Source organism: Mycteria americana, chromosome 8 (genome assembly GCF_035582795.1).
Source record: "Mycteria americana isolate JAX WOST 10 ecotype Jacksonville Zoo and Gardens chromosome 8, USCA_MyAme_1.0, whole genome shotgun sequence".
In the NCBI taxonomy this organism is placed as follows: Eukaryota; Metazoa; Chordata; class Aves; order Ciconiiformes; family Ciconiidae; genus Mycteria; species Mycteria americana.
In genome coordinates, this window is record NC_134372.1 from 2,698,194 (window position 1) to 2,722,613 (window position 24,420).

Sequence of the window (24,420 nt, forward strand, 5' to 3'; positions counted from 1 at the left end):
CCTGGCTTGCGCAGGCGGCGAGTCGACCTGCTCTGCTCCACAAAGCCGCTTCCTCGGCGGCAGAAAGCGGTGCGTCGAGGCGAGCACCGAGCAGAAAGCAGCGGCTGCAGCGGCGCGCCGGGCAGAGTGCCACGGCGTAAGGGAGCTGGCAGGCACGCTGCCTCTCCGGTGACATTAAATAGTCGGTAATGTAACCTTTCCACTGTACGGCCTCTCTGGGAGCCATTATCTTTTATTGCCCTCTAGAAATCATTAACTCTATATCCAAAAGTCTATGCAGACAGAAGCAGGATAAATGGAGACTGAGAAAACTCAATTTTCTCCAGATCAAAACTAAATTCAGTTTTCAGACTTCTAGCGTGCTCTCACTCTCAAAAGTGAAATTGTGTGGTTGCCCTTCACCCAGCAGCTGCTTAATAACTCCTGCTGTATGCAAAAATCACAATTAGCACGAGCAGCCACGGAGACCGGGGTGCAGGAGCACGTGGCCTCCCGCCCCATTTGCCTGCAGGACCTGCTGACAGCCACGGCGGGACGTGGACTCCTGCGGCATCTCATGGGGTTTTGGTCCAGACACACAAGGATGGCTACAGTCAAATGAATTAAGGCACATTGACATCACGTTAAAACCGATTTCACGCTTCCAGAAAGCAACGGCAGTTCGGTCCTTCCCATCAGCAGGCGTCGCTGGCTCCGTAAGGACGCGAGGGTAATTAGCAGGCTGCCCAAGCCCACGCACCCGTGACGGGCAGGACCCCGCAGCCCATCTCCCCGCCCCAGCCTGGGCAGCCCCGCAGCATCGTGGCTCGGCGGGATTCGGGCAGGGTGAACTCCGGGACCCGTGCACCTTTAGTTTCCGTACCACGAGGCTCATACCCCGCATTCCCCAGGAAGGAACAATGCCATTTTTTAAGCTTGCAAAAACGCCGCACGCTGCAGGATGTGGAGGTTACCATATTTCAGTAATCCTGCGGGTAAGGGCTTTAGGCGGACAGCATACAACTATGTTTTTCAACAGGTATTATGGGAAACCCGGAGGAAAGAACGCACAGGCTCAAAGCTTGCCACCTCCGGATTTCCCCGGTCTACACCTTCCACCATCAGATGAGGCGAAGGCAAAAGCCGTTTCATCTGTAGAGCCAAGAGCAGACAAAGCTGCTGAGTCGCATCCAGCCGGCAGCAGACACCTCTGATTCACACAACACTGCGTTATGAGAATCTCATATTTAAGACGATCCCTTTCCTGTAAAAGAGCGGCAGAACTGGTTTTGCAGCCCTTCGGTCATTTGCTGCTGGAAAACAACAAACAACGTGCTTGTAAGGGAGAGCAAGCAAGCAAGGGAGCTTCATTCAGCTTAATCACTGGGTTAATTAATTGTATACCAGATGAACAGCATTTAAGTTGTGTAACTAGCGTAAAACCTCCTTAAGTAGGCTTCACTTAAAACAAGAGCCTCTCACCCATGAAACCATAGCCTTCTCAACAGCCGGTGACCGTCACTCCCAAGAGTTGGTAGAGGTAAAGAAGAGAGGAGAAGCTGCCCTGAGGCTTTTAACCGTGACCACCAAGGTCCATAAAGTCACACAAGGTGTTCCCCGTTCTCCCGGGACACGGTCTCAGCTGGGAGAGACTTATTTGGGCTCTTCAACTCAGCAGCATAAGGATAAGTTGGAAGCATATTTTGCTAAAATAAACGCAAAGGCTCTATAAAGCAGAGGGGACTGACCCAAACTCCTCTGCAGACACTGAGCACTTTTACCAGCAGCTTAATTGCCCCGAGGTGAGGAAACCCCACCTCTCCCCACAGATTTGCCTTTCACAGCAAAGGAAACAGCTACGAGCATTATGATGAACAAATGTACGGGCTCCTGACTGGGGAAAACTGAAATGTAATCCATTTTAGTGGGGGCTTAACGGGCCGTTGCATACAGAAAATAATCCTAAAGCAAATCAGCACAGACCGCGCTATGCTGAAGATTTCTCAGCTGTTTTCCCAGCCGTAGAAAGCGTCCAGACTCCTCCATAGCTATGCAAGAACGGCTGTGCTGGAGGAGGAATAGATTATATATTGATGAATTAGTGGGGATTGACAGGCTCATTAGCAGAGTAATTTAATGTGCTCATGAATGCAACTTCTATGCTGCACAACATGAACTGGGCAGCGAAACGGCGGTTACAGGAGTTCTGTATCATGATGAATTCATCTCGAAGCAGCGGCTGGATCGCATCTATGTGAATAGAGCTTCCTTTGTGTGGCCTCAGATACTGACCCAGCGGGAAGATATGGCAGAAGGCGATCCCACAAGGCAGCCGACGGCTCTGCTCTGCCGGACCTCTGCAAGCCACGGCCTTGGCAGCAGCGCCCGGCAGCGAGGGCCTGGCCTGGCCGGTAACAGGACGGTAACGAACTGGAGTAATTTTTATTAATGCACTGAAGAATGACTGCACGGCGAGCGTTATCTGAGCTAGAGGGGGAAGAACCTGCTCTTCCCTTCCCCAACCACAGCGTGCCAGCGAGGGCATACAGCGCTTGACATCTCCTTTGCCTGTTTCTTCAATCAAGCCCACCTGTATTTTCTCCACCAGACCTGGCCCACTTCTGCAAATAAATTTTCTTTTCTTTTCTACAAGTAAACCCCCTTCCAGGTTTCCTCCTGTCTCCCAGATGGCAGAGCTCTGCCTGCATTTGGTGTCCAGCGATTTCCCCACAACGCTCCATGGCACCTATATCGAAAAGCCTGGAACATTTTTTTTAAAAAAAAAAAGACTGTATTTGCTTTTTTTAAGCTATTGTAGCTGAGCCGGCTCCAGGATGGGGCTGTGTTTGGCAGATGTCCATGGCTGCTGTGAAGCACTAAGCGCGGCTGCCACAGCAGCTTGCCTTCCCCCGCGGCAGCTCGAGATGAGACAGGAAAGGGTGGGATGGGTGTCAGCTCGACAACAAGCAGCGACAAACATGAGGCAGGAGACTGAAACTCCTGCCGTACCACGGATGCTGAAAGGGTGACCGCAGACCTCCCGGGCCATGAAGGTAAGGAAGCCCCGCCGAGCTGCCCGGCACATGTTATGGGTCCCAGATTAGCACAGATCCAAAACCAGTTGTGTTTTTCACGCTTTTCTACGTCTTTCTCTCCAGCCATGCTGCAGCCTACGTAAAAGGTCTTTGCTGTCACAGCACAGACCTGAACTTGACCTCTAGCCTTGGGGATAAACCCAACATGGGGGTGAAGCCAATGGTTTCCGTGCAAGGGTCCCAGGACAAGTAGGAGATGTGTCTCCCACCCTACAGCTCAAAGCCGCTGCTGGAGGCTGACTTTGGCTTCCAGAGAAAAAAAAATGGGCAGAAACAAAAAAGGGAGCCATGCCCAGGCTTTGCGAACTGGGGGCTGGCAGCTGGAGGTTTGTGCCCCAAGAGTAAGAAAGTCATCGTGGGCACAAGCTTGGCAGGGGCTCAGGGAGGACGGCAGACGCTCCCTTGCGCCTGTCAGCGCGGCTCCTGTGTACAGCAATTGTTGGGATTAAAAAAGAACAGAGAAACACTCTGTTGAGGAAGAGTGACAACCGCAAGCTGCCCTTCCAGCAGGCGAGAGAAAAGGAGATGAGCAACATGAAATGCAGAGAAGGGCAAAGGGCAGTAAACCACATGCTCTTCCAAGCGCTCAAGGCAAAGCTCTGGCACAGGATTTTGATCACAGACGGGTAAAACTGAACTCAGGGCACTCGTTTCTTCCTGACAGCTCTGATAGGACCAGCAGCTCTCTGCCCTCAACCTGAGATCTTCCTCCAAGACCTCCCGGAGCTGCTGATCTTCTCCCAGGATTCCTCAGGATCTGGAAGCTCTTTAGAGTGTCCAAGTCCCCCACAAACAGCAAGTGGTGGGGTCTCCTAGCTGAGCTCCTCCTTCAAACCCTTCCTCCAGACGCAGATGTGGAGGCTACCATAAAGTGTTAGACGACGGCGGGTGTCTCCAAGGTCTGAGACCACATGGACTGCATGACCGCGGGACCTCCCCGGTTGTGCTTCGAGCATCTTCCAGTCCCTCTGCCTCTGAACCTCACCCCGGAAAACTCCACACGCTCGTGCCCCACAGGCTTCACGTCCTCACCCTCACACCCTGCCCGGGCAGAAGGTAGCTGCTGCTCCCCTTGGTGTTTCTGCATGAGCAATCGGTACCTGCAGAGACAGCCGGACGGACTGACAGACCCCTCCTCTCGGGGGGGATGCCGGGGTGGGGCAGGACGAGCTCTGCCTGTGCTCTGCAACCATTTTAACCCGCGCCTCGCTTCAGGCACTCGGAGACTCCTTCGCATCGGAGCTGGCTCCGGTAATCACACTGGGGGAAGGACAAAGAAGGCAGGCGGGAAGAGCGCACCGTACTTGGTTCACATCGCCTTTTCGGCAGCGCTGCTCCTCGTTGCCGTGGACAGCTGACGGTGTTCGCCATCAGAGCGGCGTAAGGGAAGCATCACGGAGGTGGTCACTCGTGTCTCGTCTTGAGTGGACGTTCCCCGCTGCCTTGGCAGAGAGGGACGGCAGCCCAGAGCTTAGGACACCAGGGCAGCCCCTGACAGCCAGCAGCGAACCACCAGCGCACGCAGTAGCTTGCACTCTGCAAGACCAAGGCAATCCCAGCAGAAAGACGGAGCCCCGCGAGGGATGCAGCGACCCGCATTACCGCCCAGGACCACCCCAGGGCTCCCACCCAGCCTGCCAAGAGCTGCACCCAGCACCCAGGGCCACCCAGGGCCACCCGCACTCCTCGTGGGTGCCACTGCCCTCTGCAGTCCCCAGAGGAACACGCAGCTTGCCACCGCGCAGCCGGGACGTCCCTCCAGCGTCCTCTCCTTCTAGCCTCACTTCACATGGGCTTCCCTACGAAGTCCCAGCCCAGGAGGTAATTCATCTAAAGAAACACACTTGCCTGCAGTGGGAGCACTGGAAATGGTGCTGGGGGCAAGCGGGGGCTCTGCCCCCCTAGCCCGTGCGTTGCAACAGCTGGGAACTCCCCAGCCGAGCTGCGGTTCTTGCCGAAGGTGCCGAGGAACGGCCGAAAGCCTGAGCAGAGAGCGCATTATCCCACGCTTATCCCCCCACCCGTGTCCGTTCGCAGGAAACCTTCCCTCTTACAGCCGGTCCCGAGAACGCAGCTGAACGCGCCCCAAGCATCCGAGAGCGGAGCCGTGGCCACGCGCTGCCTTCGGTCACGTAGTTTGGGACATGCCTGACTCAGCACGGATGTGTCAGTCTAAACCAGCTACGTTAGGCTGCGTTTATAGTTAGTAAAGACTCAGTCAGTGGAGTGTTAACACACTCGGCTTGAGCTGAAAGTGGAAGTCGAAGCAGTCGAGGTGAGGAGGCAGAGAGCAGCACCAGGAGGGAAGACGCTGCAGAGGACAACAGCTTTGGCAGCTCACGTAAAGGTCCTTGCTGAAGCTTTCTAGACCGCTGAGACCTGGCTGGGTCAGGATCCGGGCAGGACAGAGGGCAGGGCAGTGACAGCTCAGAGGGGCCAGAACTTCTTCAGCCACCCATGGAGATGCACGGTCCAGAGGCAGAGAGCGGCTGAGCCGTCGGGACACCTCCAGAGTGTCTGCTGAGGGAGGGGGCAGCGGCTGGGAGCTCCCAGGGAGCCACAGGGGATGGTGATCCTTCACCAGTGCCAGGTTTTCCCCTTTTCCAGGCACCGGGATCATGAGATCCCGGCCAAAACCATCTCTTGGACCCTCCAAGGCTTTAGGCAGTGAGGCATCAGGCAGACGCCAGACCCCTGCCCGCCTCGCTGGGTGCTGCCACGAGCCTCGCCGCGTCCTGCCCCAGCTCTGTGACGGGGACGCTGCCCCCGCACAAGCCCCGCTCCTTCTGCTCGGGGCTGGGGGGTCCCCTGCAAACGAAACCCTATCCCTCCCACCACCGTGCTGGATCCCCGCTCCGCAGAGCAGAGCCCCGCACGCCCAGCAAGCCTCCTGGCTTTCTCCTCGTCCTGCGGCTGAGAAGGCACACCCGCTGCAGTGCGGCTGAGAGCAAGGACCGGCCTTGGGAGCACCGCTCTGAACCCCTGCTCTTCCCCGAGCTGCACGGAGAGACCAGGACAGATCCCTCGGGAGTCTGCTGGCTGCAGGGGACTGGTTTTGGAGGTGTCCCGGGAAGCACCCTCGCTCCAGCCCAGCCTGGCACTCCTCCCCAGCCGCCTCCCCTCCACAGGCTGCCAGCCAGGACGGACGGACCTTGGCCTGAGCACGTTGGCCACGCCGGTGAGCTAGCAGCTACGGTTACAACTAAACATTTCTGCTTTGAAGGCTTTTCCTAGTTAGCCAGTCAGATAATGACATATAAAATCTACACCTTAATGCAAAAAGCGGAAATAGAGCCTCTTGTTGATGTGTGTATTAGCACAAGCGCTGAGCAGTATTTGCTTTGTACCAGCAAGTTAATCACAAAAGCAGTCTAGTATGCGGCTTGTTTGCAGAATGGAAAGCAGAAGATAAGAAAGGGCATCTGTGCCGAGGGCTCTGGCACCTGGGTGCTCTCGACATGGCTCCAACAGAGGCTGACAACACCCGTGGCTCCCACGGGACGTCCCCCCGCCGCCCCCACCTCCAGCCCTGAGCCCTGAGCGCGCCCTTAGAAGCTCTGACGATATTGCTGTTATAAACCCAGTAAGGGTAAGAAAGACAGCGAGGCTGGGCTGCTTCCTTGGGGAGAAGTGGAAGAAGGACGTTCCCTGACAGAGCTGGAGCTGAAGATTCAGGTATCCACCACTGCCCCCGATCCCAGCGCAGCGCAGAGCACGCAGCTCCCGGTACCATAAACTGGTGCCGATTTTCAAGACCGGATAAGCTGAACAAGAGCCTGCGGGCCAAATTCACCCAACGTTTAGTTGTGTCAGCGCTCATCCAGTTTTACCAGTGATGAATTTGTATCTTTAGGTACAGAATCGTAAGGGGCTCGAGCGCTCTGGGAGCAATGTTTCGATAGAGAAAGAACACGACCGCGGTCACAAACTCAGGCTCTGAACACTGAAATCCCCCAACTCGCATCGTTACAAGACACTTGGGCAACATAAACGCGTCTCTGTTGTCCCCTGCCTCGTTGCCTGCAGGAGACGAATGGTGCTCGCTCGCTGCGTGCTCTTTCTCCGCATTGCTGGAGCCTGGCATTCTCTCCGTGCTGGTAAAACCCTGCTCTGAGGACAAACCACATCACCTCACCAGCTCTTCTGAGGCACGCGTTGCCAGAATATTTATCGTGCGATTCCAGGGCTTGGCCTCGCGGTCTCATTTCTTGGGCTGAGACGGAGCAGTGATAGTAATGCTGCCATTCTAGCGACCAACCTGCACCACCTAATTTTCAAATTACACCAACAAGCACTTTACACATCCAAAGCTCAGCTCTCTCTCAGCTCTCTGGCTGCTCCGAGCACTTAGCACTTCTGAAAGAGCATCTCCTCGGCCGCTGCTCCTCCCTGCACCGTCACCACCAACCGCCCTGCTAGCAGGCTGGGCTTGGAGGCAGCCGCTGCTCCCAGAGCTCCCTTCATCCCGGCTCCCGGCCACGGCGCACACGCCTGGGACAGGGATGTCAGAGCAACCTTCACTCGGCCGCTGCCTGAAGCACGTACCCGACCCTGCGGCCTGGCTCCGGCCGTTGCAGTGCCTGCAGGGTACCGGGGGCCAGGCGCATACCCTCGGTTTAAAAATAAGCAAATGTGAGCACGCGGTGACAGCCAAGCCAGCGGCGTGAATGCTGGCTGGATGCGGACTGCCTTTCCGAACACGTCCTTGGCCGTGTGGTGAATGGGCTCTTCTCCCCAGCTGCAGCACCCATTTTTTACTTGCTCCAACCGCCCTTTGCAGAGGAAGCAGAAAGGGTGTTACTTGCTTTTCGCTAACCTACAGCTGGGCTGTGGGAAAGGCAAGTCCTGAGCGTGGCCTGAGCCGTTTGACATGTTGAGGGCTCTGTTCGCAAAGGGAGAGCGGGCAGAGATGGCAGCTGCTGCTAGAGGAACAAACTGAATTTCGTCTGCCAAAGGCAAGGGTAAAGCCTGGGGCACTCGGCTCCGGCAGCAGCTGCCTGCGGGAGGACCCTGTCCCCACCGGTCTCCATCCTCGGTCTCCATCCTCGTCAGCGCTTAGGCTAGTCTTAGTCTAGCCTCGGCCTTACGCCCTTGTCCCAGCCCCCCAGCTCGCACAGTTTCACACTGCTCTCCTCTAATCCCCATGTATTTCTCACCTTTTTCAGGTTCCTGACCTTGACCTATTCTTCCTGCTGCGGCATCACCAGCAGCGTTTACCTGAGCCTCAGTTACTGCTTGACCTGACGTAGAACAGAAGCAAACTAAGCTTAGAGTTTATTATAATTTGTGTAAATCAGCTTATATTTGGGCAACGGATCTTTACAAAATTGTTTCTCCCTTCCCAAATGCAAAGTCCTTGCTCGGAGCAGCGAGGGAGGCTGGCTGGGCAGTGCTGCTCCAAGGAAAGGTCACCAGACCCACGGCTATCTGAGAGACAAGGGTCAATCCTTGCCTCCCTCTTGGCTGCAATAAAATAAATAAATACAGAAATGAAAGCCAAGCTGAGGCGGATATCCAGGACGGAAAAATTTTCAGCTCGGACAACTAAAGTTGGCAGAGTTATAAGCAACTGGAAACTTGAAAATGGGAACTTGCAGTGGGAATAAACCGAACAACCCGAGCGATGGGCAGCAGCGCCCGGCTCAGCAACAGCCTGTGCAAACCCGTTATCTCTGGGAAGGCAGGCACGAAAGAAAACTCCCCACATTATAACGTAAAGGTCGGGCTTTCACAGGTGCCAGCTGCAACAGGAGCTCCCGGCGGGCCGAAAATCAGGCCCTTGGGGTGCAGGGAGCCCGCGGCACCCCGGCAGCAGCGGGGAGGGGGGACGGAGGAGACGTTATCACCCTCCCACCCGCCGAACGGCAGTTATTTCACCCAGACTCGCCCCTGCCCACGGCAGAGGAGGAGAGCGCTGGGGGGGCCAAGCAGGGACCCGGAGGCAGCAGCTCCCTCCGTCCCCCGCAGCGAAACCCGCCCTTGCCCCGGCACCCACCCGCTGCGGGCAGGTACCTATAGATCCATAGGGGCTGCCTCCCCCGCCGCACGGGACCTCCGCAGCCCCTGCTGCCTCCGCCGCAGCCCCTTCCCGGGCCGCCCTGACCCTCCCCTCCCCTCCGCTCCGCTCCCCTCCCCTCCCCGCAGCGCCGGCCCCCGGCGGCCCGGCCCCCCCCGCCCGGCTCCCCCCTCCCCTGAGCCCGCCTGGGACGGCCCGGCGAACGGCGCCGCTTACCTCCCGCTGCGGCGGGGCGGGCGGGGACGCTCTGCTCCGGCGAGGGCCGTCGGCCGGGGTGCCGTGCTGTCCCGAGCCGAGCCGTGCCGAGCCGAGCCCAGCCGAGCCGAGCCGTGCTGTGCCGAACCGAGCCAAGTCGTGCCATGCCGTGCCGTGCCGAGCCGTGCCGAGCCGAGCCGAGCCGTGCCGAGCCGTGCCGAGCCGAGCCGTGCCGAGCCGAGCCGAGCCGTGCCGTGCCGTGCCGAGCCGAGCCGTGCCGAGCCGTGCCGAGCCGAGCCGTGCCGTGCCGAGCCGAGCCGTGCCGTGCCGTGCCGTGCCGAGCCGAGCCGTGCCGAGCCGTGCCGTGCCGTGCCGAGCCGTGCCGAGCCGTGCCGAGCCGTGCCGTGCCGAGCCGAGCCGTGCCGAGCCGTGCCGAGCCGTGCCGTGCCGAGCCGAGCCGAGCCGAGCCGAGCCGTGCCGAGCCGTGCCGAGCCGAGCCGTGCCGAGCCGAGCCGTGCCGAGCCGTGCCGTGCCGAGCCGTGCCGTGCCGTGCCGAGCCGTGCCGAGCCGAGCCGAGCCGTGCCGAGCCGTGCCGTGCCGAGCCGAGCCGTGCCGAGCCGTGCCGAGCCGAGCCGAGCCGTGCCGTGCCGTGCCGAGCCGAGCCGTGCCGAGCCGAGCCGTGCCGTGCCGAGCCGTGCCGAGCCGTGCCGAGCCGAGCCGTGCCGAGCCGTGCCGTGCCGAGCCGTGCCGAGCCGTGCCGAGCCGAGCCGTGCCGAGCCGTGCCGTGCCGAGCCGAGCCGTGCCGTGCCGTGCCGAGCCGTGCCGTGCCGAGCCGTGCCGAGCCGAGCCGAGCCGTGCCGAGCCGTGCCGTGCCGAGCCGTGCCGTGCCGAGCCGAGCCGAGCCGTGCCGAGCCGTGCCGAGCCGTGCCGTGCCGAGCCGTGCCGAGCCGAGCCGAGCCGTGCCGTGCCGAGCCGAGCCGAGCCGAGCCGAGCCGTGCCGAGCCGTGCCGTGCCGAGCCGAGCCGTGCCGAGCCGAGCCGTGCCGTGCCGAGCCGTGCCGAGCCGTGCCGAGCCGTGCCGTGCCGAGCCGAGCCGTGCCGAGCCGAGCCGTGCCGTGCCGAGCCGAGCCGAGCCGTGCCGTGCCGAGCCGAGCCGAGCCGAGCCGTGCTGTGCCGAGCCGAGCCAAGCCGTGCCATGCCGAGCCCTGCCGAGCCGTGCCGAGCCGAGCCGTGCCGAGCCTAGCCGAGCCGAGCCGTGCCATGCCGTGCCGAGCCTAGCCGAGCCGAGCCGAGCCATGCCGTGCCGAGCCAAGCCGTGCCGAGCCGAGCGGAGCCGTGCCATGCCGTACCGAGCCAAGCCGTGCCATGCCGTACCGAGCCTAGCCGAGCCGAGCCGTGCCATGCCGTGCCGAGCCTAGCCGAGCCGAGCCGAGCCATGCCGTGCCGAGCCAAGCCGAGGCGAGCCGAGCCGAGCCGAGCCGAGCGGAGCCGTGCCATGCCGTACCGAGCCAAGCCGTGCCGCGCCGTGCCGAGCGGAGCCGTGCCGAGCGGAGCCGTGCCGGCCGGGTGCGGTGCCGGCCGGGTGCGGTGCCGGCCGGGTGCGGTGCGGTGCGGTGCCGGCCGAGCTCCCGCCGCCCCCGGCCCCGCCGCGGCCCCGCTCGGCAGCGGCTCGGCGCGGCGCTTTCGCTTTCGCTTTCCCTTTCCCGGCGGAGGAGGGGCGGCCCCGGCTGCCGGCCGCCCTCCGGGGAAGGGGCTGGGGGGGCGGCGGGGCCCCGCTCCCCGCCGGGCCCGAGCGGCGGGGCTGGGGCAGCCCGGGGCGGGCAGGAGCGCAGACGGAGCCCGGGGGGGGGGGACCCGGCCTGGAGCCGGGGCACCCACGATGGGCCGGGCGAGCCCTCGCTCCCGCGTTACAGAGGGAGTTTATTTCTTTCTTCCCGCGCTGCCTAAGCGCGACGTTTCCCACGGCTTTGCAGCACAGCGGGCGAAGAGGAACCGTGGCTCTTCACCGGGGAGCCCAGGACCCCTTTGGATGTGACAGAGCTGGCCCCTGCCGGGTGATTTACCACTGGGACTTGAAGTAGAGGTGCTGGGATGTAGGGAGCGACTTCCTTCAAGGGAAAGCAGCAGTCTGGAAACAGAGGAGGGCTCCTTCTGACCGACCCCTCTCAGCAGTTGGAAGCAGGAGCTATGTGAACTCTGGTAGCTTGGGAAAAGCTGTCAGAGCCATAAGATTTCTGATGGCTAAGGACAATTAATGAATAATTCAAAAGGAAATTAACTTGGTTCACCCCAGGGTCAAAGAACTCTCCAGAAGGTCACAGTGAAGACACCTCGAGAAGCCTCACTCCCAGCAGCGAGCCGACGGAGAAGGAGCTTCCCCACACCGACACGGCCACGGCCGAGGGGAGAAGAGCTGGGGCTTCCCCCAGCAACTGGCGGGAACAGCAAACGTCCTCCTCGGCTGCTCTGCTTCGGTCCTGCACAGCTGCAGGCTGCGGCAGGCAAGCTGCTGCTGCGGGGAACGCTCACCCAACGGCTGCACACTTTAAAGCTGTTTTTTTCAGGAATGTAATCAGTTCCCTGGTGTTCTTGGGCATTTCCTGCTTATCGCTCTTATTATTTACCTTGCCTGGAGGTAAAGCTAATACAGGAGCTAGCAGCAGGTACACTTGCAGTTTTTCAGATGGCAGGCAAAGAGGCAAGCGATGGAGGTAAGGTCTGCTAGCGTAAGAAGTCAAAGATGTATGGCAAAAGGGAGGCAGAAAAACCATCTCCCTACAGCGACGGACATGCGTCCCCAGAAACTGCACTGGCTCAGCAGACTGCGGTCTCTGGGTTTGGGTTTGTTGTTTTTTTTTTTTCTTCTCTTCTCAGAAGCACTCGTTTCCGCACAGGGATTTGCAGAATGCCGCTCGCAGCGCCCATGCAGAAGAATGACCCCAAATCTAAGAAACACCCCGGTGCACAGGCTGCTAGAGGCACCAGGGATTTTACATTCTTAAAAGGGTTTGGTTTGTTTGGGTTTGGGTTGGGGTTTTTTGGTGGGTTTTTTTTGGTTGTTTTGTTGTTTTTTTTTTGCGAGGGAGGGGAATACCAAGGGGAGGGCTCGGCCTTGGGTCCCAGGCCGCAAGTTGTGATTGCACAGGGGCTGCTGGCAGCTCTGCGCTGGGCTGTCTCGGCTGATGAGCATCCTGGTGCCTGCAGGACTGTTACTATTTGGATGTACACAGTAACCCCTTATACAAAAGCATCCAGTATACAAACAGTCCAAGAGATACCAGACTGGCTGTTCAACAACGAAACCTCACGCTAACAGCGTTTCAAATAGATTCCAGGATATGTTTCTAAAATCTGGTTAAATAGAGGAAGAAGGTTGGTATTTGGTGAAGCAGCAATACCTTGCCCTCCTCAAATGTTTTATAAGAATCATGATCCTTATTTCACAGGTGGAAAAATTGAGCCGTGGGAAATGAGAGCAACTTCCCAAGGAAACAGCCCCGGAGCCCCCAGTCCCGGTACAGCGTCCCGTGGACTACGCAGGTTTCCAAGAAGTGCTTAAGTGATCTGGGAATCCAAGGCCCTGCTTCAAAGGGGACTTGTTGCCTGAATTCTAGCTACTGGGGAGACCTACTGAACCTTCAGTTACTGAAATCCTGTTTGAAATGCAGGTCATGGGAACCAGTCGCCCAGGTACTTCGGCTGCTAACTGCCTCTGCAATGCCGGGAGGTGCCGTCCTCGGGGCTGGGTTTAGTCCTGGCACTTGTAAAGTTTGTAAAGTGCTTTGCAAAGTTTCAGGCCCTGACCTTAGATCTGTTCCTGGCTGCCAAGAGATCTCCTGGTGACACCTGGTGACACCAAGAGATCTCCCGGTGACACCTGGTGCACAGCTCAGATTTCTGCATCGCTACAAGACCGTTTTAACTTTTCTCCTTGACAGAATTGAAGGGGAAAATAGGGAACTTGGGAAGAGTCATTTAGATTGATGGATGCAGAGAGAGGAAGGTGTGTGTCTTTCATGATGTATTCGTAAACTCCTCAAAATAACTGGAGTCTTGCTTTACCCAAGTCATGGTTCCAGACTTTTCTAAATGCACGAGAGCAAAGCACGCTACCCCTCTGCTACCACAGCTGCCCAGGACAGCCTCTTCCCCCCAGGAGAGACACAGAGCCGTGAACATGCACCTCATCGCACAGGAATGCTTGTGACCCCTCTGAAAGGAAAGTCAGATCTCTTCTACAGCGTAGGAGCTTTGTCTTAAAGGTATCCATTGAGGGACCTGGACAGGCTGGGTCGATGGGCCGGGGCCAGTTGTGTGAGGTTCAACAAGGCTCAGTGCCGGGTGCTGCACTTGGGCCACAACAACCCCACGCAACGCTACAGGCTTGGGGCAGAGTGGCTGGAAAGCTGCCCGGCGGAAAAGGACCTGGGGGTGTTGGTCGACAGCCGGCTGAATATGAGCCAGCAGGGTGCCCAGGTGGCCAAGGCAGCCAACAGCATACTGGCTTGTATCAAAAATAGTGTGGCCAGCAGGACTAGGGCAGTGATCGTCCCCTGTACTCGGCACTGGTGAGGCCGCACGTCGAATGCTGTGTTCAGTGTTGGGCCCCTTGCTCCCAGAGAGACATTGAGGGGCTGGAGCGTGTCCAGAGAAGGGCAACGGAGCTGGGGAAGGGTCTGGAGCACAAGGCTGATGGGGAGCGGCTGAGGGACCTGGGGTTGTTCAGCCTGGAGAAAAGGAGGCTGAGGGGAGACCTCATCGCTCTCTACAGCTGCCTGAAAGGAGGGTGTAGAGAGGTGGGGTCGGTCTCTTCTCCCAGGTAACAAGTGATGGGACGAGAGGAAATGGCCTCAAGTTGCGCCAGGGGAGGTTTAGACTGGATATTAGGAAAAATCTCTTCACTGAAAGGGTCATCAAGCATTGGAACAGGCTGCCCAGGGCAGTGGTGGAGTCGCCATCCCTGGAGGTATTTAAAAGCCGTTTGGATGAGGTGCTTGGGGACATGGTGTAGTGGTGGGCTTGGTAGTGTTAGGTTAACAGTTGGACTTGATGATCTTAAAAGTCTTTTCCAACCTATACCATTCTGTGATTCCTTATCACATCTCAAGATTTCTGCACTACAACTGTCTGCACTGCTTCATTTAGTTTAAAGAAAACCAAAGCAACCCCCAACCAAGCTTTCAGACATTGCCACAGGGGGAACCTCATCCCCCGTGCTGCCCAGGGCACACGCTGCTGCACCGTGCGCCCGTCCAAGAGCGGAATGCCTGCCCTCACCGCCCAGCCGTGCTGGTCCCTTCAGACAGGGGTGGGTTTCCTGAACGCAAACTGGGAAGCGGCTGTCCAACGGACCTCCCGCGGGGTAAGGGGCTCTTCTCCCTTTCTGCTGGCCTTGTCTTCACCCCTCCCTGAAGGATTAAAATTGGCAATTCAGGCTACGGACAGCAGGGGTTGATTTGTAGACAGTCAGCCAAGTGTTTAGTTCGGTAAACATCCGAAGGAAATTCTTGCTGCCTAATATCTCATCTTCATACTTCCTTACCGTTTTACTGAATTTATTTACAAGGAAGTAAGAGAATGTATTAGAAGACTAGAAGCGGCCCAGGTTTTAAAGATAGTTTGTGGAGGTTGGTCCAAACCCAGAGGAGCTATTTCTTCACAAGATGGGCGAAGATTTTTACAGATAAACCAGACCTGCGTGTACCATGTACAAGGTGGGCCAAATGCTAATTATTGAGTAAGAAAACCCAGGCAATGATAGGTAGAGTCCCCAAATTGTTTCTTAAACCTCCTGGTATATGCAACTCAGCTGACCTTGCTGGTGGTACTTCTGCTTATCTGCAAGCATACAGCTTAATGTAGCACGGGTGGGGGAACCCCACAAAACCCCCGAGACTGAATCTAGCGATGACATTTGCACGGCTTGTTGCTCGGGCCACGTGAAGACTCCCACACAGTTTTGCTACAAGCATTTTAAGTAGCACCTTAGAGAAACTCCTTGCAATTTTTCAATAACCGGCCATTTCTAAACACACGTCGAATTACTGGTTCTCTGTGTTGCCGATATTTGGGAAATGCTCCACCAGAACAGGACCCACAGGACGACCTTTCAGCAGATCGTTCTGCTGAAGGGCAGCCTCTCCGCAGGGAGGAGAGGAAGCAAGTGCCCACGCTGCTGCTCCAGCACCCACCGCCCATTCACCTCTTCCACCGACAGCAGCCACAGACAGCGCTCCAGTTACTAAGACCACCTCTTTGCTTAGAACAAATACTTTTTCAAAAACATTATGGAAAAAAAGTCATTATATATAATACAAGATTAAGGGTAAAGCCTACAAGACCACAAAAAAATGGAGTAGCTCTGTTACGCAAGTAACACATTAAAACATGAAGATGTAAAAAAAAAAAAAAAAAAAAGAGAATACTTAATTTTAAAGATAATTCCAGGTATGATTTTATTCTGAATTTTACAAATAACAAGCATTTTTCTGTTAAAAACTAGGGTAAGAATCAATTTAGTTACAGCTAGGAATATTTACATTCTTAGAAGAAATTTCTCTATCTTTCTATATACAAGGCTGTGGCCATTACTAGTTTAAAGTACCCCCAAAGGCATTTGTAAGGAAGGCATTATGGTGCCTAAGCCAATTCTATGCTTTAAGAAAACCATTTACAACTGCCAGGATTAAGGTTCCGTTCTACAAATACTGAAATAGGTATTTATTCGCAGAGACAGTCCCATCGGTTGCCTCACGTGCTTACCGTGCCCGTGTGCGTAGACCCCGGAGAGCGTTAAAAAGACGAGCCCCTCTGGGTGAGACTACAAAACGGAACCGGCTGTGAAGCGAGGATGGGTATAACTTACATTAACGTCAAGTTCCACGAGATCAGCATCATCGTATCTCAAACTGGAAGTCCTCTGAACAGAACGGTCTTTTTACACGGTAGTTAGGTGCACAGGGAAAATATTGAATGATGCCCCTCCTCGCAGGCGGCACGCTGCAGGCAGTTTCATGTAGAACTGTGAAGGGGTGGTGCAATTAAAAGAATATGAGTAAGCATTCAAAACCCAATCCTTGCTCAACTTACTGCAATCCAGTTCCCTGGGCAATGCACCACCTCCCTCTGCCGCCTTCTTCTAAATGGTAACTTGGAAACGGGGGAGGAGGTGTTCACACCTCTTAAAAATAGTATCAAAGTCCTCCGAAGTTGCCTGCTTCTCAGAGATGAAATACTAAATGATGCTCGTGTGAGCATTACGTTCACCGGCAGGAGAGTCAAACAGAGAATCTAACGAACACCGACTGTGGAGCATGGACCTCACAAGAAGTTACGGTACCTTTTGAGTTAATGGCATTTCCACCTGCAAGCAAAGAACCTGAGGTCACAGGATTATGCGACATGCCCAAAGTGATGAAAGAAGTCGGTCTAAGAGCTGGAAAGGAAGGGATCCTAGTTCCCAACTGGAGGCCAGATGCCGTTTTCCTTGGTGAAGATACCGTAGCGTGCATTGTTCTCTAGCAACAGAGAATTTTCCCTAAGCGGGTAATTTTGTATAACCTGTACTGCTGCTGTAACACAGGTTATGGGCACCAAAACCACCCAGTATTTCCCAGGTTAAGGTTAGCCTGAACGTCAAAGTCTGTATTATCTTCCTCCGCAGTACAAGGAGCTCAGGTCTATCACAACTTCTCTTTCAAAGGCAAATTCTATCCCTTCCCTCTTCCAAAGCGTCACTCCCTACTTCTTTGAGGATAGCAGGAGCCAAAGCCCTGGCCTTCCCAGAGAGCAGCAGAACAGCTCCCTCCCCACTAGCCCGCACACCGGCTGCATTCAAATGCTGCTACTAAAAACCATCAAGTCTTTACGGAAGGGACAAGCTGTGCGTGACTTCACCTTGGGATTCAAGGCTGTCCCGCACATCCCTCGTCCACCGCGAGGCCGAGAGAAGCATCTCCCACGTGAGCCTGGACTCATTTCACGACACTCGGGCGACAGCTCCGCGGGGGCGAGCGAAACACGTCTGAAAAGTGGGAGTTAAAGCGGTCCGTTTACAGCAGAGTCGCAGGAAGCCGGTGCCATTCCTGCTTCGCATCAGCGTAACGCGAAGTGACGTGCCAACGCGTCTGTTAACCGTACCGTACGTTGCCTGGGAGTCAGGCACGTCTGAAAACGCGGCGCTGGGCAGGCACCTTTCAAAGCCGAGGCACGGGGCAGCGCCGGTGCTTCGTTCTGCGGGTACCCGTAGCCACGCTTAGGGCTGCAAATCTGACCTGTTGCCGGCACGGATGCCACGTGAAGATTTGCCAACTACTGGGTCAGTTCCTCTCGTCTACATCCTATTCGCGCAGATCAGATCACCTACCTATATTAAAATAGTCCCCCAGCTTCTTTTGGAAATACGGATTAGCTGGATTCTGCCTACCTGCTAGAACAAGCTCCTTGTTTTAGAGAGAAACTTGAGAAGAGTAGGATAAAAAAGTAAATACAAAATAACCCAGGATGCTATATTAAATATATTCTACATTTCTGACTCATGCTTTTTGTTTTTTAAAAAGATGAGCAAGGAAAAAAAAAATATTTTTTTGACACAAAGAGATTGCTATTGTGTTTTGTAGTGTTAGTCATAACCAAGAAATTTGTCTGGATTAAAAAAAAAAACCAACCCAAAAGCCCACAAAAAACCCTAATAAATATCAGACTATATCAATATTCAAGAACAAAAGTCTCACTGTCAAGGCACATACCTGGATAAAAGAGTGGGCAAGAGATTACAGCTAAGTTGGATGTTAAATGGACTCTGCACTTTCGGACAGGAATTTCCATACTAGATCGTGTGTCAGGCAAGCACCTATCTTACATTTCAGGATATTTGCTGAAACAGTTTACAGGAGGGGACTTACGGGACACGGTTGTTTAGATTGCCAAATTCATTACAAGGAAGTTGCAGCTAAATGTGTTTTGCCTCAAATTCCTGCAGTTATCAGATAATTCTTTTACAACACACCGAAAAAAGCAGCTGCTTCTAAATGTGCCAGTTCCTAGAAATAAGGTTTACAAAGAAAAATATCCGGATCAAGTTTTAGAACATGTTCTTAAGTTTGCAATGAGTATTTCAAAAAAGGTGGTAAGCCTGACAAATTGTATCATGTCTTTTGGGCAAGGGCGACTGGCTGTGACATGCTCCCTCCTGACATGTATTTGCTCATGTCAAGGCTATTATATCATGTGCAGTGAGGCTTGCAAAATCCAGATTCTTGATCGTTCCACTAGCTTCAAATCACACACTGCATTTTAAACCCGCCTGCCAAGGGCCTGTCAAGCTATTAAACAGGAGTGACACCGAACCTGCCCAAACGTTGGGCTCGCTCTCCTGGGAAGAATTGCCCACACAACAAAACTACATTGCTCTGTATCATTCTCTGACCCGGTAACATTGGCCAACTTCCTGCTGCATCCAGAAATTAAAATACTAAACAAGTAGGTGAGAAAATGCAGGGAAAGCGGAACAAACCGTAAAGCTCAAGACACCGGTAGGAAGAGTTTCAAAAACCCCCAAACCAACGCACTATGGTCTATACAGCGTTTGCTACTTGTTTTTAAGACGAGCAGTCTGCAGGGCACACGCCAGCGCATCAGTCTGACTACTGGAGCTGGTTACCGCCGACAGAATACGGGGTGTTGGTTAACAGAAGACTGGAATCAGCCGATGCCACCTATATATTTAAATACAGTAGGCAAATGCAAAGCTTCCACAACCAGCTGCCGCAGCAGAGAGTAAGGCCCCCAACGGCTCTGGCTACAAGGGTTTAGGTTCTGTTCACTAAATCTCTACAAGACAGAACACACACAAGCAAGTGCCAGAAGAGAGAAATCTTTCACCACTCACATCTGTCACAGTGTAATGTAATGCACGATAAGAATAGCACAAGTGAGACTGAGCGTACATATATATTGTATATATTTAAGGAAACACAGGTAATGCTGAGGGTGCCTCTGCGACCCAAGGAACAATTTCTTGGCAGACTGCCAACAAGGTTTGGGGTTTTTTGGGTGGGTTTTTTTTTGGTTTTGTTTTTGTTTTTTAGAAAAATTTGAAAACCATTCACTGATCACATGAGTTAAGTGAAATAACAGACCTCACAGGAATCGTACAGTTGGCACTTGGGATATATATTCTGAATTTTGTTCGCAGTACGTTCCACCATGAGGTCAATGCAGCGGCATAGATGAACACAAAAATTTAGCTCTAAATATATTAATTGTGTGCGTACGTGCACGTGTGTGAAAAGCACAAAAGACAGCAGAATTGTTTCCATCATCCAAATTGCACAGAAGACGTTAAAACAATTTAGACTTAAAACTTCCAACACACATCGAAGGGGAAGAACCCCAAACTAACACCACTCCCTCCCTTCACACAGGTAAAACCTTTTGCATCATTTAAAATAAACAGGGCCTGGAAGCAGGCCACATCCAGGGTCAGATGTAAACAGCTTCACCATACAGGTACGGTTGAAAACCAGCATTGGAATCAAGTGAATTTTGTGAGCAAAACTTCAGTGCTAGAAATATTTTGTGCAAGACAATCCTTTCAATCTATGTTGAGTTAAAACATAGCGAGTTAGAATTAATCCTCAAAATCTTTCTTTGCATCTTTCTGAATTTGGTAACAAATTCAGCACGCGCAAAGTCATTTGAGTAAGATTGCGGAGAGGCGTATTCTCAAAACCTTCACTATAATAAATAAGTTTCCTGTCCAGAGACAGAAGTCAAGGAATCAAAATCAATTAGCAGTTTTTTCTGGCAATTTTTACTTCTTGATGTGCATTAGCTCTGGAGAAGGTTCGCTGAGGAATCCAGGTACCCTGCCAACCCTTGAACTCATTTTCAAGTATCTTCCAGCTGAACCATACACTTAAAGTTACAAAGGATTGATCGGATACTGTTCCATGGTGCTACTGCATTAAAACAACTGTGGCTGAAAAATCGCATTGAAGGCTATACAGTATTTATGTTCATATAAAAAGAGAATGTACGGAACACAGTGTTTAAATTAATAAATAACGTTAAAATTAGAGGAAACAAAGTGTTGCCACTAGCCCTTTCTAGAATGAATTTTAGAAGAAAAGTCCATTTAACTTTCAGTCCACCAGGAAGTACACAGGAGTTCCATCAAAGAGCTGTGCTTTTAAAAATCTCTGGATTTTCTTCTTCCTCCTTGGAATCCCTTGTGCTACTAGATGCAGGCCTGTATTCTAATCTGGGGAAAAGGAAAAAAAAAAAAAAAAGAAAAAAGAAAATCACTTAGATGAGAGAACAGAGAAAAAAAATCTGTGATATCCTGAGCCCTACTTGACATTACAGCCTCCTAATTTTAATATCCCGTTGACTTCAGTTGGACAGGTCCCTTCCTTACGCCAGGTGTATGCCTATGTGCCATCTTCAACCAGAGCCGTGGCGAAAGGCCAAACGCTCTCAAAGCCTTTTTAGGTCAGTTGAACTAAATTGGAAGAGTTCAGCCCTTCGCCAGTACTTCTGTGACTTTCAGAACCTAGCAAGATAGATTATAACCCACAAAGCATCCCTGTACCTTTATAAAGCAATACACTTTTACAAATGCATTCCTCATATGTACTTCTATTCAGTCCTCAGAGTAAAATGATAAATTTGGAGCCGAGAGATGTACATATGAACGTACACATTTGGGAAGAGGGACCAGGATTCCAGCCAAGCTCTTAGATCTTCAACAGAGCATTAACTACACTACCGAACCCAGCCCTTCCCTCTGACAATACCTAGGCAAGCCCACTCCGCAGAATAGAGGACGGAGGTGTTAAGATCAGAAGGTGACACTTACCCTTTCACCAACAGCATTTGCTCAATTGTGTCCGGAAGAGGCATACCATAGCTTTCTGGCAGAAATAAAGTCAGAATTCCTGATAGCACAGTCAGGCTCCCCATCAGGATGTAAGGCAGGAATCGATCATAGGCACCTAGCAGAATACAAAAAAAAAAAAAGCTAGCATCAGCTCTAAGTCTCCGATAACATTTGTACCTAGGTACAAGGCTTTATCTGTGTAAGATTTATGTTTTCAGTAAAAACCAACCAAACCAACGCCCCTCACAGTCTGGCATTCAAAGCACACGTTGTTTTAAATGTGGTTTTAGGACCTCAAGAGACTGGGAAACAGTAGCTGTAAGAGCTGTCCCTACTGAGTCAATAAGATTGTGAATCTTCAGAGCATCTCTTCAACAGGGCATAAACTACAATTTCTCTACGTTATGACCATCGCTCAGAGATGTTGAGACCCCGTTTTTACCTGCAGTTTCACAACACACCTGGACCTGGAAGCAAAGAACAGTCACAAAATCCCAGGACACTGATCTGGGTAAAAAGCATGGCTTTCCACGCGCCAGCATCTCCCCCGCGCAGACGAGTGAACTTACCGAGGTAAACGAAGTAAGGCGAGAGGATGCTGCCCAGTCTAGAGGCCATGGAACTCGCTCCAACTCCCATGTTTCTCACTACTGTTGGGTAGAGCTCAGCCGTGTAAACATAAACCATTGAAAAGGCAGATGTGATCCCAAATTTCCCTAACATCACCAGCAGAATAGACAGTGCACGAATATCTGAAATCAAAACGCAGTAAGGATTTCAATAAAGCTCTGAAAATTCATGGTAGCTCTTAATTCCATTGTGTTTGTATAACTCCTGTCTAATTAATTGCAGTATCTGGTGTCTTTTTTTCTCTGTACATGTCTACAAGCATGGGCAACATTACTTAGTTATCTATCTATTTTTAAATTACTAGGATTCAACATTTTCATTTCCTTGAGAATGGGGCTTCCTGCCAAGTAAAAAAGTAAGGAGAAGAAAGGAAGAACTGGAGAGGTCCTCTCAGATTTCAGGGGCCAGATCTCTGCTATTGCAAACAATGCCATATATCCCTTTTTAATAAGGTGAACAAAGTTAAAACATTTGAAACAAGTTATTTTTTGGTTTCCTGCTCTGGTTTCTCATTAACATTCCTAGCTAAAGTCAATAATTTAATTATAGGAAGCTGGGCTGACTAACCGGGACAGTTGGATTTGAAAATCAAAACAGATCATATCAGCGTCCAACTGACTCAAAGGACTGAGGGAAGAGAATGCAAGACAAGCATTACCTGTATAAAATAAGCAAGGCACTTCTTGTGCATTCCCTTTCATTTATTCTTTGGTACGTAAACAAGTGCTAAGCAACAACCACCCCCCATCGTATTCAACATCATTACCAATAGGAGTCCATAACCCTCTTAATCTAACTGGCCTAAAGATACATATGGATTGATATCCAATAAATGTTATTTTGTCCTCTCCTTTCCAGTTGCCAGACATTATTTTAACTATCAGCACTAATTCAGTACAAGCATTTTTGCTTATCAAAAATGCTTCCATAATGACTCCCTCAAATATAACTGTTTAAACAAGCCATAGAGAGACAGTCATTTGCAGTTGTTTGGGCAGTAAGTTCTGCAGCCTCTTGGTAACTTCCGCTTACCAAATGCTGGTTGGTCTAGTCCTGGTTTTACACTTGGACCTTACCAGGGCAGCTTGCGAGGGATGTGCCTTAAGGCAAAACTGGACTACAGAGCTGATCCCAACAGACCACAGAGCCAATGACCCACCTTTAAAAATGTATCTCAATTGACATGTTGTGTGAGCTCCCTGTGCAGCAGCACCGACAACCAAGGAAGAGGGGCAAAGACAGGGAATGGATATCTGTATTTAGCCCCCTCAGGAGACTTTTCCTCCACATCTGCCCAGTGCACGGTACTGCACTTCACCTTTCATACATATTTGAGATCAACTAACGATTCCATACGTGAAGGCACCAGCTGAATGAAGAGAAGAACACAGCCTCCCAAGAATAACGCAGCAGCCATTGAATACCGTCGAGGGAGATTTCGAAGCAGCAGCCAGGAAATAACGTAGGCTGGCACTTCAATCACTGCCGAGAGGAAGCAGTTCACGTAGACGTCTCCATGCAAGTTAGGTGTGTCAAGAGAAAGTCCAAAATAACCAACAGAGATTATCATCCTGAAAGAAGCAGAACAACAGGATCAGACAATTCTCTCTTCTTCCTCAGGTTGCCACGAACCTCTGTTAAGCACAGAAACCACTATGCAAGGCAAATTCAGCATCTGCCAGATTCTTTCACCTTTGAAGCATCTTAAGTGTTGACTTCAGAAACAGCAAGATAACAACTGCACAGCGCTGATGCTTTTTATCTTTCAAGTTTCTCTTGAATTCAAGGAATAAAATATATTTTTAAAAAATCCTATTCAGCATTAACACAATTAGGTAACTCTAGAGCTGTTGCTAGCCTTGCTGAGGCACAGGTCTGTAAGCCCACCGGTGCTGGATGGTCCTGCAGCTACAGTGATCATAATTCTTTTTTCTGATGCCATTGCATGACTTTGCAACTGTCCATCCCACTCTCATTCAGACCTTGCAAGGAAGCTCTGGTTATTTGTCACTTTTAGACATCTTATTTGTCTCTGCGAGCCACGCTGATGGAGAGGGGCTGACTACTTCTCACGTATGCCCCCGTATTTCAGCTCACCCCTGGGAGATAAGTGATAATCATTCACAATGCAGCGATACAGCAGTTCCTATTATACCAGTAATTAACAGCCTTAGCCTGAAAGTTTGGACTACTGAATTTTACTGCTGCTGAGGCCTACAGTAGCTTTTCATTATGTTTACCAGGGAGCTCTGGGTGGAGAACATTGTTTCTGGGTCATTACCCTCCATGCTTTGTGTATAAAGTCAGAGAGGAGGAGCACGGCATCTTGGCAGACCCAAACAATCTGGGATTTTCTCTGCCATGCCCCAAGCTGGCTGGGCAGCATCCAAGTCACATTTGCATGGCTCGGCACCTGGGCTGGTCAGTGTAGCAGGACAGAGCTCGGTGGCTGGGAATACTGCCATCTTAACCGTGCCACTGCCAGATGAGAACTGGCTTCCGTGTGATCAAGGGAAACACACAACTGGCCTTGGAGACAAATCCTGTCGTGTCTTGGGAGATGCTGGGGAGAGAGGGTTATGCTTCACCAACAAATAACACGTGGCAAACAAGGAAATAACAGGC

The 24,420-nt window shown here is 52.6% G+C and overlaps 1 protein-coding gene and 2 long non-coding RNA genes across 5 annotated transcripts in view; 1 reads left to right on the forward strand and 2 right to left on the reverse strand.

The window, feature by feature from the left end:
* Nucleotides 1-9,345, reverse strand: part of LOC142413903 (uncharacterized) — a 26,324-nt gene extending 16,979 nt beyond the window's left edge. The window contains exon 1 of the long non-coding RNA XR_012776924.1: nucleotides 9,307-9,345. This is a non-coding gene — a long non-coding RNA (uncharacterized LOC142413903). The remainder of the gene's footprint in view (nucleotides 1-9,306) is intronic.
* Nucleotides 8,528-15,831, forward strand: LOC142413904 (uncharacterized). 2 transcript variants are annotated; one of them, XR_012776927.1, is made up of 3 exons: nucleotides 8,528-8,787; nucleotides 11,578-13,546; nucleotides 14,430-15,830. It is a non-coding gene; the product is annotated as an uncharacterized LOC142413904 (long non-coding RNA). The 2 variants fall into 2 exon arrangements; XR_012776928.1 differs by lacking the exon at nucleotides 8,528-8,787 and having other exon boundaries at nucleotides 10,855-11,995; nucleotides 12,731-13,546; nucleotides 14,430-15,831.
* Nucleotides 15,832-15,840: 9 nt separating this feature from the next.
* The window catches only part of LOC142413902 (organic cation/carnitine transporter 2-like), a 31,282-nt gene continuing 22,702 nt past the window's right edge, over nucleotides 15,841-24,420 (reverse strand). The window contains exons 7-10 of one of the 2 annotated variants that reach the window (XM_075510587.1): nucleotides 23,152-23,366; nucleotides 21,735-21,917; nucleotides 21,145-21,280; nucleotides 15,841-20,542 (exon numbers count right to left, since the gene is read on the reverse strand). In XM_075510587.1, coding sequence (XP_075366702.1) covers nucleotides 20,524-20,542; nucleotides 21,145-21,280; nucleotides 21,735-21,917; nucleotides 23,152-23,366 — 553 coding nt within the window. In that variant the 3' untranslated portion in view covers nucleotides 15,841-20,523. Of the gene's footprint in view, nucleotides 20,548-21,144; nucleotides 21,281-21,734; nucleotides 21,918-23,151; nucleotides 23,367-24,420 lie in introns of both variants that reach the window. The other variant, XM_075510586.1, reaches the window with a different exon arrangement.